We start from the raw sequence: 19,044 nt of genomic DNA on the forward strand, positions 1-19,044 counted from the left end.
CATTAAACATTTAAAATAGGCCGAATCGAAGTTTGGCAAGATTAAATTGTCTGGTTTTTAGAGAGCAATTGTGATACCCAAAGGAAATATTAGAAATGTAATTCAGTACATATCAGCAGATTTGCAGTTCGGTTGTGAAAAATTCTGAAATGATTCTGTTTTGACAAGGATGTTGCAATACTATGGAGTTTGAAAGTGATCACTAAAGGGCAATATCTCTTCACAAAACTTTGGTTCTGGCATATATCAACCATGTTTTATGCTTGTCGGAGACATTTAAGAAATAATTGTGTTTTAAATCTTTGAATTGGAGACCAAGTACTTCACGTTTGTTCAAGCAGGAGAAATTTTTGGAGGAGATTCGGAAAGATTATAGCGTGATACTCGTGTGATATTTTTGGGAAGACGCGAGAGTCGTGAAACTTAGAAGGCTGCCGGGAGGAAAAACTGGTAACATCATCAGGCTGACCTGGTCAAATGATAGGCTTGCCAAAGAGTTCAGGAAAAGAGGTAGACGCTGTTTTTCCTGGGTACGTATCACGAGTAAATCGCAGTGCGGCAGACGGAACTTCGGTTCGACCGCGACCAGCGGAGATTTCTGTATCAGGAGGCACAGCCATCAGCTGGAGCTATTGGCCGTTATCGCACACAGCCCGTCACCTTCTGAAGAGATCAAGGTATATACATGCTCTTTTTTCTTCCTGTTTTCTGCTGCCATGATGTAGTAGATCACCGGCTTGTATTTGTTAAGCCCCTTATTCGACATAGTCTAAATAACCACAGAGTTAAAGAGAAAGAAGATGAAAAAACAAGCATACTAAATTAAGAACTTGCGGAGCCGCTCTACGGCTGCTTTATCATCGGTTGGTCATCATGTCCGGTGCTGAGTACTATGATGATTGGTGGATGCTGCTGACGTCTTAAACACATAAACGGAAGCAGCCGAAAGGAATGCTCTCCTCGTTTTGTCATTAAATCGCCTTCTAGGTTAAATCAGGTTTTTCATCGAAAATGGTACCAACATGCTAAATGTCAGAGAAGCGGATCGTAATTCAATTCATCCTCAACTGCCTCGCTGTAGGAGGTAACGATGATTGATAATCTATGAACACTTTCCAAGTTTACCGGGTTGGAGTCATACAATACATGGCGACATCTTATGGTTCCGCGTCTTTTGCCCTCGCACGGTTTAGAAATACCGTAGAGGTCAATCTTAATCAACAACTTCTATTTTGGTTTCCCATTAATGTCTAGTTTCAATGCCATCTAGTAGGATGCTTTACAAACTAATTTCAAAAATAAATTATCTTACAGTGTTTTTCTTAGCTTCTGTTTCTGTAGGAAGTAGATGGGGAAGAAGTTCTGAACGAAGAGATACTTCCAGATGACAGCGCTGCAACGGTTGCTCCAATCAGAAGAGGACTTAATGCAGCAAAAATTCAAAATTAAGATTACGTCGTCAGGGCTCCCACCACACTGCTCGTGTCGGCCTCTTCTTCGACCATCCAATAGTCATGATGAATCAGAATTTGACTGCAGTTCTTAGGCTTCTCTACCACAGTCAACTGGCAGCCTGACCATTAAACTCATCAACCATTTTTGTCTTCTACCTAAGATGAGAGATGCATCGAAATATACGAACTTCGTGTTTAAAATATATTGAGTTGAAATCAAAATCAGGCTCCTTTCATCGTTTTCATTTTCATGAAGCCTTTTTAACAGCGTTTATTCACTTTGGCTGTGTTCCTTCTGGTAAAAACATCTTACATGACCCCAGCATTGCATTCTAGCCAGTCATTAATAAACCGTGTTACGTAATTGGCTATTACCTTTTTTCAAAAAGAATTTGTAACATTATTATTCCTACATCCGAATACCTGTATGAAAAAATATCAACATAATATAAAAATTAATAATTGTGGTATCTAAATTGAATGGGGGTAGGTAGCTGAACAAACAATCAAACATGCACGACATGCTCTGATATGAATATTGGAATGTAGCGAGACAACCCTGACCTGAGGTGGTCCCTGTTGATTAAAAGTTAAGATGAGTAGTAGTCTGCTTCAAGCCTTGAGGCAGAGCTTGAGAATCCATAAGGTTACGTCAGAAAACGTCGCTTAAAAACTTGGTTTTTTTATGTTCTAAAAATCGCAACAACATGCAAAATTTTTCAAACCACTCTAAGGAGTATTTCGGTACCTATCCAAAACAAAGTCCTTCCATTATTCTGGTGGCGTCACGATCATTTTTTGCCTCACCAGTTTTCTCGAGTAGTTCCTTCACCAGACAAACCTTCAACCATAATTCGCGTTCTCAGGAAAATTCCCCAAAGGGAGTTCGGCGTGTTACCCTTCATGGCGTTTGGCATTGTAATGGCACACTGTGTACCAAAAGCAGGAGGATGACAAACTTGTCAGTAACATTATGGTATGTAGTACATCAATGGATCTTAAAGGATTATTTCAAAAAAATAAAACTTCCTTAGAAGAACATCCACTGTTTAAGGCTGCAAAAAGGCAATACTGCTGCTGTTGAGCGTCTCTGTAAGAGCAGGGGGCAGATCCAAACCAAAAGGTTCATCACTTTTAGTTTTAGTTTCTTTTTATTTTATTTTTAAAACTTTATCATACATACAAATCTCTACTTGAACACAAATCCTTTCAGGCATCCTTAGGATGGACTCCACTACATATTGCAGCAGGATTCAAAGGAAATGTTGAGTTATTATAAAAACTTTATTAAAGGTGCCAAATCATTATTTTTAAAAACCATACTATAAGTGTTATCCATTATTGTACCATACAGTATATGTAAGATTGCTTATTTATTTATTTATTATTTGTTTATAGTGTGGAGCCAATTCAGATTTAGGGAGGATTTTAGCAATGCAAATTTGAAAGCAAGAGAAAAAGGAGGCTTCATTGGTTGGATGGTAACAATATCAGACAACAAATAATAGAAGAGCAGTTAATCAATCTGTTTGATTTGACAAAAGTCATGGAAATGAGAGAAGAAGAATTTTCTGACCGTCTTAATAATCGGGCTACATTTGGACACTGATGCACTGCATTGATTATGCCTGCATTATCGACGATGCCGGTAAGGAAAACTAGTATGATTTCATCTTTACAGCAGTTCTTATCGCAGCATGATCATTCTCTTTTAGCCTGTGTGGCTGCTTTACTCGACAGTGGTTGCAATCCATCCCTTCGGAATCTTAGCGGACACAAGCCAATCGACTACGCCAACAGTGATGCTATGAAAGAAGCTTTTAGAGAGTTACATTGTCAAGGTAGCTGCAATTTTTGTTATACAATTATTTAAATGAAAGCATAACTTGTAAAACTTATGCAGTACGAAGACTCAATGAAGGAAAAGGCTGCAGAAGAGAGAAACGCAAATATCCGCTAGAATTGCGTTTAAAGAAAAAATTATTGGACAAGAGGCGGCCATCGCCACGGTTGCATCAGGTATAGTCATCTCGATTCCCATATTTTGCTTTTGTTTCATTAAGTAGTCACCTGTTTCAAAACAGCTATACGCAGGAAAGAAGGAGGTTGGATTGATGAGGAGCATCCATTGGTTTTTCTTTTCCTCGGTTCATCGGGAATCGGTAAAACGGAGCTTGCCAAACAAGTAAACGGTTGTTTTCATTTTACCTGAACCTTTTTCGTTAAATTTGCTATTCCTCTAGGTAGCTACGTATTTAAATCCTAAGAATACAGACGGATTCATTCGTTTAGATATGTCAGAGTACCAAAACAAACATGAGGTAATCACCATGACTTCACCTGATATTCTAGGCTTTCGCAACCACTGACATCTTTTCTTTTCAGGTTACGCAGTGAATCGGTTCTCCACCAGGATATGTCGGCTATGAAGAAGGCGGGCAGTTGACAAAAAACTCAAAAAGTGCCCCGATGTAAGCTCCTAAATATTCGTTTATCGCAAGAGCAACAAATCGGTTTACCGATTTTATAGGCTGTCGTACTACTGGATGAAGTAGATAAGGCGCACCCTGATGTATTAACAGTTCTACGCCAGCTGTTCGATGAAGTATTGTTTGCTTGAAGCAATACGATAGGCATTATACACAAATATATTTGTTTGTTTATTAAAGGGAAGAATAACAGACGGAAGAGGCAAAACAACGATTTGCAAAGATGCGATTTTATCATGACTTCAAACTTGGCTAATGACGAAATTGCCGATCATGCTTTACGACTGCGCCATGAAACTGAAATGGCAGCAAAACGGCGTGTAAACAGCAATAAAGAAGGTCAGTTACTATGAGATTACCATTGTTGGTTGTGTTTGAAATTGTCCTTTGTATAAGTAGAAGAAATTCCTTCGACGACACTTTCCATATCTCGAGAATTTAGTGATTTCGTTGTTCGTCCGATACTTAAGGTATTTGGAATCTCATATAATTTGAGTTCCGTATAAATATAATCCTTATGGAATTGTCTCTTCAATACCATTATTTTTCTAGCGCCACTTCGGTCGGGATGAATTTTTGGGGAGAATCAATGAATTTGTCGTCTTTTTCCCTTTTTCTAGGTAAGAGACATTGCGTATTTTTAAAACCCCAAAATATATGACGTTTTTTTTTAAATCTTTAAAATAGAACTGAACTTCATCAGCTAGTCCAAAAGAGAATTAGATTTTGGGCTAAAAGGTAAGATTTCTTGTAATTGATGAAAAGTAAGCAGGTTTTTAATTTGTCAATAATCAGGCGAAGATCGATATGATGTGGATGTGTCATGGGACGGACAAGTGCTGGACGCACTTTGTCTTGGGTACAACGTAGCGTATGGGGCCCGGAGTATCAAGTATGAAGTAGAACGGAATGTAGTGAGCCTACTCTCAACTCCCAGCAATTTTACGGTTTTCCACGCGGTGCCTTCAGCTCTATGTTGACTATGGCGATGGGACTTCAAGTGAAACAGTGCGCCAACCAGAAATTCGTTTACGTATTAAAACAAAAGATAGTGTTGAATTTACCGAATTGACTTCTCCCATGGGACTTGTTATCGAAAGCAGATAATGGGAAACTGAGCTTGCAATAGAAGTTCTTCTTTTATCGAAACACTTTGACAAAACGTGAGCTATTCTAGAACGCTTCAATAATGCGTGAATTATTATTTATTTTTTTAAATAGGATCATGAAATGGATTTGAACTATTCTTAAGGAACTTTGGGCGGTTAATCATGATATCGCGACCCAGTTGAAGCAGAACATGCTTGTGTTTTGTTTGTTAGTGTAGAACATAGTCCAGACCCAACATCCTACTAAATTAACTCTTTAATTACCAAAAAGTATAAGACTTCATAGCAGTTATTGAACTTAGCCGTCTAGGGGCTTTGTTCAGAGAAAAAGATAACAGAGTTTTGAACTCCAAGACGCCTATGAACTGTGTTTAGGGATAACCCACTTCCCGCTATAACGTTGTTTAGATCTCCCCAACCCTTGTCGGCCGTCACGCACATCACCTGCTGACAGCTGAAATTCACATCTGGCAATTGCTTTGAAAGAAGAGAAAAGTTACGAATGTAGCAGGCAGCCGCACGTTTCAATTGAAAGTTTGTTGATGATGTAGATTACCGACTTAGGGATCTAAATTGTGTAATCCAAGGCCAAAGCGAAGGAGAAGGCCATCCCCTTTTCTCGTACATGCATGCGGGCTAGCAGTCTTATTGTTAACTGGACCAACCAAGAAGTCTGATATGCAACTTGTTCTTCTCAGTTACTAAATATGAAGTGCTGTTGTAGGCTTTTGTTTAAAGATTACAGACATTAACAAGGACCATTTGTATCTGGTAACATGTACTAGAATCCTTATTTACTTCAATGTGAGAAAGCCATAACATAAGCTAATTTCTTGTTTGCAGATATTTTAGCCATGTGTAATTGAAGCAAATATCAAAGCCGAACCAATAGTTGTGTGTATCGAAACTTCTTTCTTCAGGGCATCCAAATTTTGGGCATACACGTTAAACAAGGTGAACTAAATCTCTAAAGAATATTTTCTGTGAGGAATTTGTATCGAAAAATTTTTTCAGATGGAGGTTGGAATGATGCAAGCTGCAGCTGATGAAGATTTTGAGAAACTTTGGCAAATGGTAGCAGATAACTCTTGGAAACTGGAGTATCAACATGGAAATCAATGTGTGGAGCAAACATTCAAACAGCACAGACTTAAAAATTGTCAAAGTAATGTTAACATAATTATTTTTATAACTCCAAGATGTATGGGCAAGTAAGCCTTCATAACTTATTTTTGGTTATTTTTTAATTCATTAGGTGAAAACCACTTTTCATGATGTTGATATGTGGTTGTTGTTTGATCTCTTAATGGATGGAGACTATAGACCTGTTTGGGATACATGTATGGTTGCATCTTACACCATAGGCTATATTAATCCAAACAATGATGTTGGTTATTACGCCAGTAAGTATTTTGGAATGTGAGAGAAAGTAGTTCAAAGTTACCAACATCTTTTGCTTAATATAGTGTCGTGCCCGCCACCGATTCAGAACCGCGATTTTGTCCTTCAACGTTCGTGGTTAGCCACACAAAAAAATTTCTATCCTAAATCATTCCATTACTCACAAAGACCTACCCCCTAAAAATATTTCATCAGAGGTATCCCACATCACAGGTTTGTCGTTTTATTAGTTCTGTCATAACCTAATTTTATCGTAATGCCCTTTTATATAAAAAGAGGCTACGTTATCGAGCCTTTGCCCGGAAAATCCAAGGGCCTAACGCTTGCCTATGTCTCGGCAACGGATCCACGGAGAACAATCCCTACTTGGGCTGTGAATAAAGGCACTCAGTATTTTGCCCCCAAGGTAATGTGGATATTAGATGTATACGTTCACTGTAAGAAGTGAAATTCATTAATTATTCGATTCCCCTCACTTAAGATGATGAAAACTTTGCATAAAGCTTGCCGCGGATATTTAGAATGGAAACAATTACATAGTCAGGCTTCAAACCTTGGTTGTATCCCGAACAAATGGACCATCCAAAACTGCTAGTCAAGCAAGTAATGTAAATTCAAACATCCAAATTCATCATACTCATATTTAGCTTCCATAAATACATAGGACACTACTGTAAATGGTACTAACGAAATTCCGTTGAACGACAAAGGAACTAATGGAGAGAGTCAAGAGACGGTATTATTTTAATGAAAAGCACTTTCAGAACGCCGTGCACAAGTATGCTAGCTTATGTTTCACTTGGTTGTCACTATGAAAATATGTCGCGCTTATTAATTATTTTGAAGGATAGAACGATTGTGAACAATTTAATATAACATAGCCCACTGTTATATTGATGAAGAAAAACTAATCAACAACTGCATTCCACATATTCCTTAAAGAATGTAGATGAGGAAAAAACACTTGCAACAAATAGACATTTCAATTTGGGAATAATAGTGAATCAAAGAACGAATGAATTTTTTTGGAAGCAACCGTGGAGAATACTGCGGTTACATTTAAGCCACGACATGTTTTACTGAAGCCTTTTGAATCGTGTTAATTTTGTCACCGGGACTGAGGCCATTCCTTGACTCTTGGCACGAATGCGAATGTGTCCTGTAACTGGTGCGTCGGATTTACCGAATGGTTTCTCCAAGCTGAGATTAGCCAATGCATCTTCTCCGAAGACGGAACGCGCGTATAAGTTGGCTGCCATAAAACCACAATCACCAGCTAAGGCTTTCTCTGGTGTTAAACACTTCATGTTTGTCGACCTACATAAGAAGAAAATTACAAGTTAAGTTAAGCTAAGAAAAGCGAACATCCTACACCCTACTTACTTGAGAAGATGTTGCAAATAGAGATTTAGATCATTAATATTGGTGTTGACAGTAACCTTGTTTTCCCACTCAAAATCGGCCCACATTTGACGGAACTCAGCGTCAGTACAGCTGGCTGGCATTATATAATCCATGATGTCAATGTGAATGTCATTTAAAACCACAACATTTCGGTCAGATGTAGAGCCAGTCACGTCGTAGACGATGTTTCCAAAATAATACCATTCTCCGTCGAAGCAACCTGGATCACCACGGAAAGACTAATGAATCTGAAATAACAGAAGATCCAAAAGCATACCTTAACGCTAGCCTTAATGTTAGCAAAGTCATGTGGGGCCAAAATGATGGCTGAAGGCTTTTCTACAAGTTTCAGATCACCGAGCGTAGCCAGTTCCAACGTGCAGTTTTGAAGGGTATCAGCGGTTTGATTGACAATCAAAACATCAAGGACGATGTCATACTGGTTCACGTTGACATATGCCTCGGCATAGACGGGATCGGAGAAACCCGTCAACTGTGTCACTTTGTTCAGTTTTGAGACGCTCAGATCCAGTCCGGTTCGCTGAGCGGATCCTGCAAAGCTTGCGACAAACTCGATTCAAATACGTCTTCGAGGCCGCCTAGTTCATTACGAGAAAGAAGTTGCTTAAACGAGACGAGGTCATCAGCTTGGACCGATCGATTGTTCTTTTCTAAATTCTTTTGGGCAGCAGCTTCTTCTTCAGCCTTGGCAGCTAGCATAAGCGAAATTGAACGACGACAGGCATCTGTAAAGACTTCTACCAAGATGGGTGATCGTTCTGACAGCACCTTTAACGACAAAACAAAAATTGTTGAACTGCTCATAGAGGTTTTCAAGATTGTGGCTTACCTTAAGGCAAAGCCCTAGTCTTGCAGCATCATCGTTACTGATTGGTTTTGTGGCAAACCAGAACGGCCCAAATGAAGGATTGCCGTGATAACAAGCATGGCTTCTGCACAAAACTGGTTTTGGATTTGCGTGCTAGAAATTTGTTGCACAAAACGTAAGGCTAGTTTGGTTAGAGTTGTAGCCATTGATGCTCCAATGAAAAAATCACCTTCCATCAGATACCTAGGATGATAATGCATTTAATAACTAATGAGTAAAACTGCAGATTTCATGTATTTTCGTACTTTCGAAGAGGTGGTCTTTCTTCTTTTTGGCGGTTGTTACGGCAGTGCTGAAGATAGACTGGGTGGCATAGGTACCATCTGCTGTGACTAAGCGAGCGTTGGGAGCCGTCGGATTACTGACAACGACATTTCCTTGTGTAGCAGAACTTTCTCCATCGGGTTGATCTCCAGCTGCTTTCCGGATTTCATCGTCCACCATAGGAATTTCACCCAGCGACTGTCGTATTTTCGACATGACTGAACGAATGTCATCAGTCGAAGTAGCGTACTCGCCCAAGATCCAGATTGCCGCACGATGCACCTTGACCGATCTTAAAACGAAAATTAATAATAAAAAAAAAAAAAAAAAAAAACGTATGTAGATTTTGGTCAAAAACAAAAACTTACTTGATCGAAAAAAGGCTTCGAGGAGCTTTTCGATTATAAGCGGACGCAGCCCCTCGAATTTTTGAATCGCTTCGCGGACAAATGCAAAACATCCGCTGCTGCTAGTTCGTTGGTGTCGGAAAGAAATTCTGTTAGGACAGGAATTACGGTCGCAGAAATATCAGGAAACTTGATGCAGCAAGAATGAAGAGTGCGCACCAACAGTTGTCGATATTTTCCCGTATCTTCATGCTCAGTTGTGTTGTGCGTTTTCGTTACCTCCTACAAATAAATTTTCTTTAGTAGGAATTTTGTTCCATTAACAACGACATGAAGGAAATTTAACCTTTTTCAGAACAAGTACAATATCCTCAATGTTGCGTGATGACACCAAATCAAGAATGAGCGATAGCGTCTTCTTCCGAACCTCCAAATCGGGAGTTGCCAAAACACGTAAAATATCCATGACCAATTCCTGGCAAAACGTAATTATTATTTTATTATTATTATTTAATATTACTTATTTCTTTTTCTTTTCAGGGATGGGAGGGTGCCAAGGTTAATGAAAGATAACCAACCTGCAGGACACGTTCTTGGTTTGGTTGCTCTTTCAAAGCAATTAGGCGATCCAGTACAATCAGCTTCACATTATTATCGCTTTCCTTTAGGATAATTTCGATATAGCAACTGGCGGCAGCTACGGTAGGAGAGGTGATGTGAGGTTAATGTTAGAATTTTTTAAAAGAAGAGTATCGATCAATAACCTTTGATAGCTGAGGTGCAGACGACAGAGTTACTAGGGTACCAGCGGCTTCGTAGCGAACAGCCGGACTTGTTGCATTCAGGAGACTGTAGATGCATCGAATAAAGCGCGACCGTTCACTAGGATTGGCGTGGCATACCTTATAAATTAGTTCAACGATGACCAGCTGTAGAATATCGCCAAAGGAATGAACCTGACCCACAGAAAAGTAAAAAAAAACTAAATTATTAAATTTTCTTGGATGCAAAACTTCTTAATTACTTGATCAATGCACGAAGTAAGGTAAGAAGAGCTCTATCTTGGTCGGCATGAATCAACATCATGAACGCATTTCGTTTGCAGGACATATCCTGTTCACGTTCCAAAAATTTGCGATTAATTCTGGTCCATCGGGAATGAGGAAGTCAAAATTGCGATAAATTGTGTAAATAGCCAAAACGGCATTGCGCCGAACGTAGCTATGTCGATGTTCCAAACACGACCTGATCGACGGCATCAACGGCTCTAGGATCTCAGGTTCCTTTAAAAGGGAAAACCACAAAGAGCTCAGTTGAAGAATTAGTGACACTATACAATTGGTTTACTTTAAGTTTGCAAAGAAAGCGCAAAGTTGACCCTCTGATAAACTCATTAGGATGTTGCAGATCTCTTCTGTAGGCATCACAAACAAGAATCATTTCATGCAGGAGCTTTCCATCTGCTGATGTCTTTGGGATAATTTCCCAGAATATCAGCAATAATTTCTTGACATTGTGGTCTTGTAGAGGCAGCACAAATTTAACAACAGCCATGAGGATTCCTGGAATCTTTTCTCCATTTAAAATTATATAAATGGCCTTTTTTAAGGCATCAATTTTGGCTTTTATATCTCCAATTTCCAATTCTTTTCGTAGCTGATCTGGTGGTGGATAATCAGAATCTGGGGTACTGATGAGGGTATAGCAAGGTTGCTCGGTCACGGACATCTAAACAGAAAAATACAATACGATACGTGAATTGACAAAATTCTGACCGATCCAAGCTTGATGTAATGTTTTTATGACAGCTATCTGCATCTAAACTAAAACCACCCTGTGTTTACAGTTACTTAGGTATCACTGACATTTGATTTGAGTGAAGAAAGACGGAGACTTGCCTTGTTTCTTTTCTTCTTCAATTGCTTGTTGTATTTTCTATGTGAACGATATCTATACGAAACGAAGGAAATTCACGAAACCTTTGACGTTGACAGAAAATAACCCACGTCAGTTGGTGAGCGACAAAACCAATTGGTGAAAGCGGCAACAGTGGGGCAGCGTTGTCGTTTTGGTTAATTAAACCCAAATAGTCAAATACTTCGGACAGCTATGGAGTACGGAGGTGGGAGCTCGGAGCGTAATGACGTTTAAAACAAGCAAGGCTCGCTAGTAGCTTTGTATTAGCACACGTTGTGTCATGTTTACCTCCTGATTTTTGTTTCGTTTTTGTTAGTTGCCTAGCATGTATTGGTCCTCACGATTAGTGTCCTGACATTGAGATGCACTAGTCAACCAGGAATGCATCGTTATTGTTATAAAGACACGTTTATAAATCTAACTGAATGTTATTGAGGGGTAAAATTGCCCGAAAGCCAGAACAGAATGCATTGGCATTTCTCGTTTATATGACTCGATTAAAGAGTTAGGTGTCCCAACTGCGTCATCCTACCAAGATTAAGGAAGGAAATTTAGTAGGCTACATTACTGCTGAAGAACGTGAAAACTCTTCTCGTTACTTGCGTGAATATCAGAATATTAAATATGTTAGTGCCTGGGCAGCTCACTGTGATATATGGCAAATAACATGTTCCTGTTGTTAACAATAATTGAAAAAAATGCATATTTTATTGTTGTTTGAAGATATTCGTTTGCCGCTCTCTCTGGGTTTCTCGCATCAGAAACCATGCCGAAGCATTAAGGCCATCCTCTCGCTGCAGGTAGCAGTGAAACACGATGCCAGTCTGACACGCTGTAGGTAGCAGTAAACACAATTCCAGCTCCATGAAAGGAAACAAAACCATAGGCCATCCTTCTGACGCCATCGGCAATCGGAATGAAACATCTGATTCTCCACGTCCAGGCCCCGTTGCGGTGTTACGTGGTAAAAGAATGACGACTGGTAGTCAACAAAGGCTACAAGTCATCGACCAGTAAACAAGAGATTTTCTCTTCCATTTGGAAAATTTCATCATTGCTTATTGTGTTTATATATATTTTTTAATAATTCGCAATGGGAGTGTTCTCTCTGTGTGTAGCTGTTTTGCTTTTCTCGCCTGGTTTGGCCCACTTAAATGAAGGTAAGAACCCTCAGTAAATTTTCGTCAACGCCATGATTTTTACCCTTGAAATAACCTTAGTCTCTTACAAAACTCGGAACGCTATGAATTGTTCATGGCTGTTTTCAGTTGTTCCACTTCAAAATGTCTTCTTTTCGCAACAAAATGGCGTTCCACCTCTTTCTTTAGCTGCTTTTTGTGACTACAGAAATTTTATAAATTTTAAAATTTTTTGTTAGGAAAAAAGGAAATGAGTTAGAAGTCAGTTTAACCAATGCAAGTTCAGTAATTGATAAAAGGACACAGTCAAACAATTGCTTCTGGATCATCAGGTAGAATCCTCTGAAATCATAACTGAAAAAAATTCAACTTTGATTGTTGCAAACAAGCATGACGGGAAAAAAAAGCGCCCAAGTAAACGTCGCAAGAACCGCGTCAACCAGCTGAATCAGAAAGGTTGGTTTGAAATGCTTAGCTGAACCGTTTACCATGTAGAAAGTAGTTTTAGTCTAACTATCTAAGCCCTACTATGGGCAGGAGACCCAGTGGACGTAATCGTCGTCCTCCAAATGAAAAGAAAGGAAACAAGAAGGCCAAACAACCCAGCAGCCGTGCAGTTCGGTATTTGGCCCGATCAGCCATACCGATCAATTGAATAAAGCTGTGGATGACATGCTTGCATGTATGTCCCAAACATTAGCCACACAGAATTCTACGTTTTCTGTAAGATTAAAGTAAGTTGATAAACTTTGAATAACTATCCCTATATTTTAAACAATTGTTCATTGTTTGCAGTACCTTCCGTACGAATATGAAAATATCTCCTTGGGCGTTTGTTGCGCTAAATAAAACAAACACGATCAAAATGGCAGCAAAAATGATAGATGAGAAAACCCGCCGAGTAAGAGCTGCCAACGATTTCAGAATGAAGCTGCCGAAGTAGATACCGAAAGTTATGAAGACGACGATGATGCGATGAATCCGGAAGAAGAAACGACACTTGACCCCGTAACTGAAAATTCAAATGATATTGGTGAATCCTCCACCGTTCCAGAGGAGTTTATGGCGACTGAAGAGGATGACGTTGACGACAGTGCAGAGACAGTCACATATGTTTCCGTTAACATCACGCAATCCAAAAGGATAATGTTACAGGGTATCATCGAACCCAACAACCACCTCGGTTGTGCTGCCAGATGGCACGGTGGAATACAGTCTACAGCTGCTCAGTGATAATGAAATTCAGAATAGGAAACTGGGATTTGCTGAAGAAGAGTCATCACAACAGCGGTAAATTGTCTTATTTCATTCAATATGACGGACATATATAATTTGAAATGGCACAGAGGATTCAGGTCGCCAAGCTAAGGAATTGGATGGTGAACGTGACCAAAGTTCATCCCGAAGTTATCCACGCAGACCAAGTGCTACGGTTGAAGGAATAGGATTTATTCAAAGAAACGGCGACGTTTTGGTCGGAATGAGACAAAATTCCACTGCGCACATTATCGACACACAATTACTAATCGGCCCACTGCAGTATGTAATGGATAGAAAATCAGGATTCCTTCTTCAACAATCGCGTGTATCAATGCCTCAACTGACAGCTAAACTACGTTTGACGGTTTGTGTCCCCGTTCAGAATATCTTCGGTTGTACGTTACGTACATAACAACCTTATGAACTATTTTCAGGAAGTTGATGGGAAATTGGTCGCAGTAAGATTCAAACCCACAAAAATTCGTCCTAATGAAGCATTGGTTACTCTTCGATTAAGTGAAAATGGGAAGGTACCGTCACATTTGGAGACGGCCCGTCTTGTGTCTTATCTGAGTCGGGAAATGACGAGAGTTTGGAACTCTGGATATCTACTGCGTCGCGTCAAACGCCAGTTTAAGCAGTTATTTATAGAGGAACAACTGACAAGAAAACAGATTCCAAGCACGACGACGCTCGGAAGATTGTTCAAATGTTAGCCTTTTCAGCGTTTGAGGAACCCCTGTCAGCTGATACAGGAAAAGATAACAAAGAGTTGTCGAAAGCATAAATGCTTCTAACTCCGAATATTTTCATATCATGATTATTCTATACACTTTAACGCAAATAACTTTGCCTGGTATAGCGAACCCAAATTACTTTTTACAACTATTAAATTCACGAATTACCACATTACGATACAAAATACAATGAATTCTATAACTACATTGGCAACTGTGGATGGGGAAAAAAATAGCAGGCGGATCTGTCACGACAAAGCTGCATTTTCCCGCCAATCTCATTCACGAGTTCGGCAGTGACTGAAGACAAAATTTCAAGTATTACTAGATCATCTTCGATCTTAACACGTGAAATGAGTGACGAAATAATGGAAGCTCTTGATTCGGGTACTTCTTCCGAATCCGAATCCGATTCCATAAAATCACCCCCTGAAAGATTGTGAAACCTTAAGCCTGTCTCACCAAATGGTTAAAATTGCCTCCCCGATTTCAAATGAAAATTCGAACTCCAGCTCAGATTTACCCTTAAAGCTTATTTGTATCTAAAAAAGAGAACCCAGTTAGCCATTTTGTCAGAAGATGAAACTGAAAGCTCAACTTCAAACACTACTGAAAAACACCACAAAGAACCATCAAATGTTTTGGTTTCGATGGATGAAAATTCAAGTTCTAGTGATATCCCACTTAGCAAGTTGGCTTCCAATAAAAAACTAGTTGTTTCAAAATTAGAAGTTCCATCGTCAAATGTTTCAGTATCAGCAGATGACAATTCATGTTCTAGTGATGTCCCGCTTGCCAAGTTTGTATGCTCATCAATCCAGCATACCAATTTAGAAACAAAGAAGGCAAAGGATCAGTTACGAAAAAAGGTAACTGTGAATAAAAGTAAAAAGAACAAGTCAAAATTGGAAGTTAAATTGGAGGACTCAAATGCTTCCCCTGCTTCTGGTCCAACCTCACTTGTTGAACAAGAAGACTCTGATTCTAATTCAAGTTTCACGCAAGCACGGGAAACGCACAAGAGAACAATATTAAGAAAAATAAATTAATCAAAACAAAAAAGTGAATGAGAAAAACAGTTTGAAAAGAAAAGGAGTGAGGAAACTGGCAGTGAGCAAAAACGAGTCAAAACAAAAAAAAAAAAATATTTCGTCTGATAGCAGCTCCGACGATGCTGTTAAATCAGAAAGTGTCACACCAGAACCGGCTTCCAGTAAAAAAATGGCAGTCCAGCAACCATCATGAAGAATGAAACTGTTCCAGTAACAATCGACAGCAAATCTAGTCCGTCAATGGGCAAGACAAAACTAGGTCCTGCGAGCAGCAAAAGAAATCGTCTGTTCAGGATGACGTTACTATTTCTCCAACTAAAGCCAAAGTCAACACAAATCCTCTAAGTTCCAGATCCAAACCAATTGACACTAAAAAAACAAAGGTGTTGGATAAAAACGGTATTCTGGAGAAGCTCGATAACTCGTCCAATACTAGCAGCTCTTCAGAAGATAGTGAGGTTGAGGATCCCTCAAATGTTGAAAATAACGTTATATCGCGATCCAGCTCGAGTTCCAAAAGTGACGAAGACCCTGATTCAGTTCTCAGCTCTTCGATAAGAAAAAGAAAGTTCTGCAAAGAAAGCCAACGGAACAAGGAAAAGTGGGAGTTCTGGAAGTGCTAGCGACTCCGATGATCCAGTGTCCCGTAAAACAAGTAATTCAAGCACTGGCAAGGTTGAAGAACTCCTGGTTGCCTGTCTTCTGGATCTTCTTCCAGTGAGGAGTCCGAAAACGTTTCTCCGCAGAAGAAAAAGGCCACGCAGAAAGATGAAAAATCATCTAAAAGGAAACTACAAAGGAGAAGAAAAATCCCGGAGACAACCCGCGTATAATACGGCTTCAGCGCTATTTGAAAGAAGCGGGTGAGCAAAGCAACACAATCACAAACTTTTTCTATTTTTAATTGTTACTGAACTTCAATTACAGGAATTCGCGTGCAGAACTACAAAATATTATGGCAAAACTGCAAAAGCGACAAAGCGAGGGCTCAAAAGCTAATGGAGTTGCTTCATGAGCGCGGTTTGAAGGAAAACCTTCAGTTTCTGAATGCCGAAAACTTAAGAAGAAATTTGAGAGAGAAAAGGAGGTTTCAGAACTCAATACATCAAACATCATCACCTCCAATGGTACCAGTCTATTTGTCAAGAGCTTTTCTCTTTGCAAAATCTTAATTTATCTTTTAAATTCTACCTCTATGACAAAACAGGAGATCTCGCCGCGGTGTAACGAGCCTCTTTGCAACTCGCCGTAGTCCTTCTCCAGCCAGCGCAAAGAAACAAGAAACGTCACCAAAGAAATCACCAGAATTTAAGAAAATATTTGGTCGATTGAAAAACATCGTCGACAGTGAGGATTCCGACTGAAACGTACAGTATCTTATGTCAAATTTTAGAACCTATCTTTTCATCGTAAAACTCATTTGTTCAATTTCTTACTTTTAATCCGTGGGTCGCATAGTTTTAATTTCCGCGCATTTCCCATCCATAATACTGTACATCACGTCGTGGCGTACACTATTATCATTACGTCCACAACTAAAACCACAAAGATATTTCCCCTTGTTAACCATAACGCATATCAATACTTTTAAATCAGTTTTAAAATAAAATGCCGTATCAATTTAATTTATAAGTATACGTAACTTTTTGTATTATATTTATTAAGCGTGATTAAGCACAAGTCTCAGTAGCTTTAATAACGGAATAATGCGAGGAAAAAACAGTTTGCCTTTCTGGTTGCAGCAGCACTATCTGATAACAAAACGTACCACGTCCAATTGTTTTTGGCAATATACATGCCTATATCGTTCTATCTTTACATGATAATGCAGCAGCCTTGATGCTCATTGTTTTGTCCTGGATGATTCGGAAGGAAAGCGGTTGAACGGTATCTTGGCTTGAGCTTCCATAAACGCAGCCAGCGAATCAGAATTTTGTTGCGTCAATGAACGAATTCTGTCGTTTTTGTACTGCAAGTCCAATCTCATCGCATTCAACTGTTCCTCTAGTTGAGCAATCCGCTTATTATCAGCAGATACATTCGTATTGTTCTTGTAAAGTGACCCGACTCGTAAGTTGTTAATCATAACTTGCAAATTAGCTTTTTCATCTCTGAGTAGTCGTACTGTCGCCATCTGGGACTGCAAATCCGAATTCAGCAACTGTATCTTCTGTTGGAGCTGGTTTACCTGTTGACTGTCTGGTTTCACGTTGCTTTCATTAAAGTCGCTAACTGCGTCGTTAACTTTTGTTAAGCGACTATGGTAAATCTGTTTTATTTTAGTGTTCTCCTCTTGAAGAATACGTATGGTTTCTTCTAATTGGTCAATTTCTTGCTGCTTTATTTCGTGATTTCTTGTAGCTAAATTACCAACGTTGTCCCGCTTACGGTTGGAATGTTGCTGAGCAAAAGCTTGCCCCAATTCAACTTCGGATCATAAGGTTGATTTTTTTCCCATTCCAACCATGATCATTAACTGCATCCAACTGGAAAGATACAAGTAACAATAAGTTATATTTAAAAAAAATAGTTTTACATTTTCTAACATGAGCGCAGGCATGGGGAGTGTGAACTACGGTACAATTGTAACGATAAGCTGATTTCGAGGACGCATTCTCGTGGACTTCTATCAATTTTTGAATTTCACGGTCAGCAAGACACTGAATAAGAAAACTGCTTGTCTTCTGTCTCAGGTGAAACAGTGATAACATTCTAGCTTTTTGTTCATTACTTAATTCACAGTTACTAGCTGCTTCAAATTCTTCAAGCGACAAAACCATGGTAACTACATTGACGTTGCAAACTGAATGTTTATTTCGCACTGTTGTCTAGCATAACACTTGATATAGGCTGGAATAGGATAACGTGATAAGGAACTGATGAACGAAGATAAGAACGCATAGAGTATAAGATATCGATAGTAAATCATTGTTTGCCAAAACTATCGGGAAAAAGTAAAATTCCGAGAATCTCTAATCCAAAATTCCAAATATGTTGTCACGAGATGAAGCGTTTAATTGATTTTTTGATCAAACTTCTGTTCTTTTCCTACTTGGATATATAGAAAAGACCATTCTCGCTCTTTCCTAGTAATGACCTTCACTGGTACCAAGAAATCCTTTCTCAATAATCCTACCCAGAATCCCAACATTTTTATCTAACGGGAAGCACATCAACCTCCCACTTTATCCAACCCAGATCTTCTCTCTCTTGTCTAAAATAGTTTTTGGTGATAGAATTGGCAAGTGCTCGTCGTCTCTTATTCTTCTGTTTTAGAATTGTGTTTGGTATCTGTTCGTCTTGCTTATTTCAGTGATTAGTGTTAGTTAGAATCCACTATTTGGTCGTGTATTCACTATATAATTGGTGGAGATTGGGCTGTTTATGCACTTAAACAGCAAAGAGCCGAACAGTTTTTATTGGTAAAATTGTCGTCAGATCTGTTGATTCTGTGTCTTTGCGCTGAAAATCTCGTGAAAATATCTTCTCGAAGCGAACGCAAGTTGCATTCCTCCCCTGCAAACCGAACTACTGAATACTGAAATTCATTGGCCTATAGCTCGTACGAAGAATCTTAAATCC

At 39.2% G+C, this 19,044-nt stretch overlaps 1 protein-coding gene, 2 long non-coding RNA genes and 3 pseudogenes across 3 annotated transcripts; 4 read left to right on the plus strand and 2 right to left on the minus strand.

The window, feature by feature from the left end:
* Positions 1-2,049: 2,049 nt before the first annotated feature.
* On the plus strand, positions 2,050-5,050 carry LOC123475334 (annotated as a pseudogene).
* Positions 5,051-5,662: 612 nt separating this feature from the next.
* On the plus strand, positions 5,663-6,651 carry LOC123475250. Its single transcript, XR_006650069.1, has 5 exons — positions 5,663-5,823; positions 5,896-6,006; positions 6,067-6,217; positions 6,308-6,455; positions 6,519-6,651. It is a non-coding gene; the product is annotated as an uncharacterized LOC123475250 (long non-coding RNA).
* A 675-nt stretch (positions 6,652-7,326) lies between these two features.
* On the minus strand, positions 7,327-11,406 carry LOC123475248 (annotated as a pseudogene).
* Positions 11,407-12,951: 1,545 nt separating this feature from the next.
* On the plus strand, positions 12,952-13,555 carry LOC123475251. Its single transcript, XR_006650070.1, has 2 exons — positions 12,952-13,147; positions 13,209-13,555. It is a non-coding gene; the product is annotated as an uncharacterized LOC123475251 (long non-coding RNA).
* Positions 13,556-13,648: 93 nt separating this feature from the next.
* LOC123475335 lies at positions 13,649-14,615 on the plus strand. Its single transcript, XM_045177930.1, has 3 exons — positions 13,649-13,703; positions 13,760-14,037; positions 14,108-14,615. Exons 1-3 carry the CDS (start codon positions 13,649-13,651, stop codon positions 14,387-14,389), a joined length of 615 nt encoding a protein of 204 aa, XP_045033865.1. The 3' UTR covers positions 14,390-14,615.
* A 2,463-nt stretch (positions 14,616-17,078) lies between these two features.
* LOC123475244 lies at positions 17,079-18,328 on the minus strand (annotated as a pseudogene).
* Between the last annotated feature and the right edge of the window lie 716 nt (positions 18,329-19,044).

Source organism: Daphnia magna, linkage group LG8, assembly GCF_020631705.1.
Source record: "Daphnia magna isolate NIES linkage group LG8, ASM2063170v1.1, whole genome shotgun sequence".
Classification (NCBI taxonomy): domain Eukaryota; kingdom Metazoa; phylum Arthropoda; class Branchiopoda; order Diplostraca; family Daphniidae; genus Daphnia; species Daphnia magna.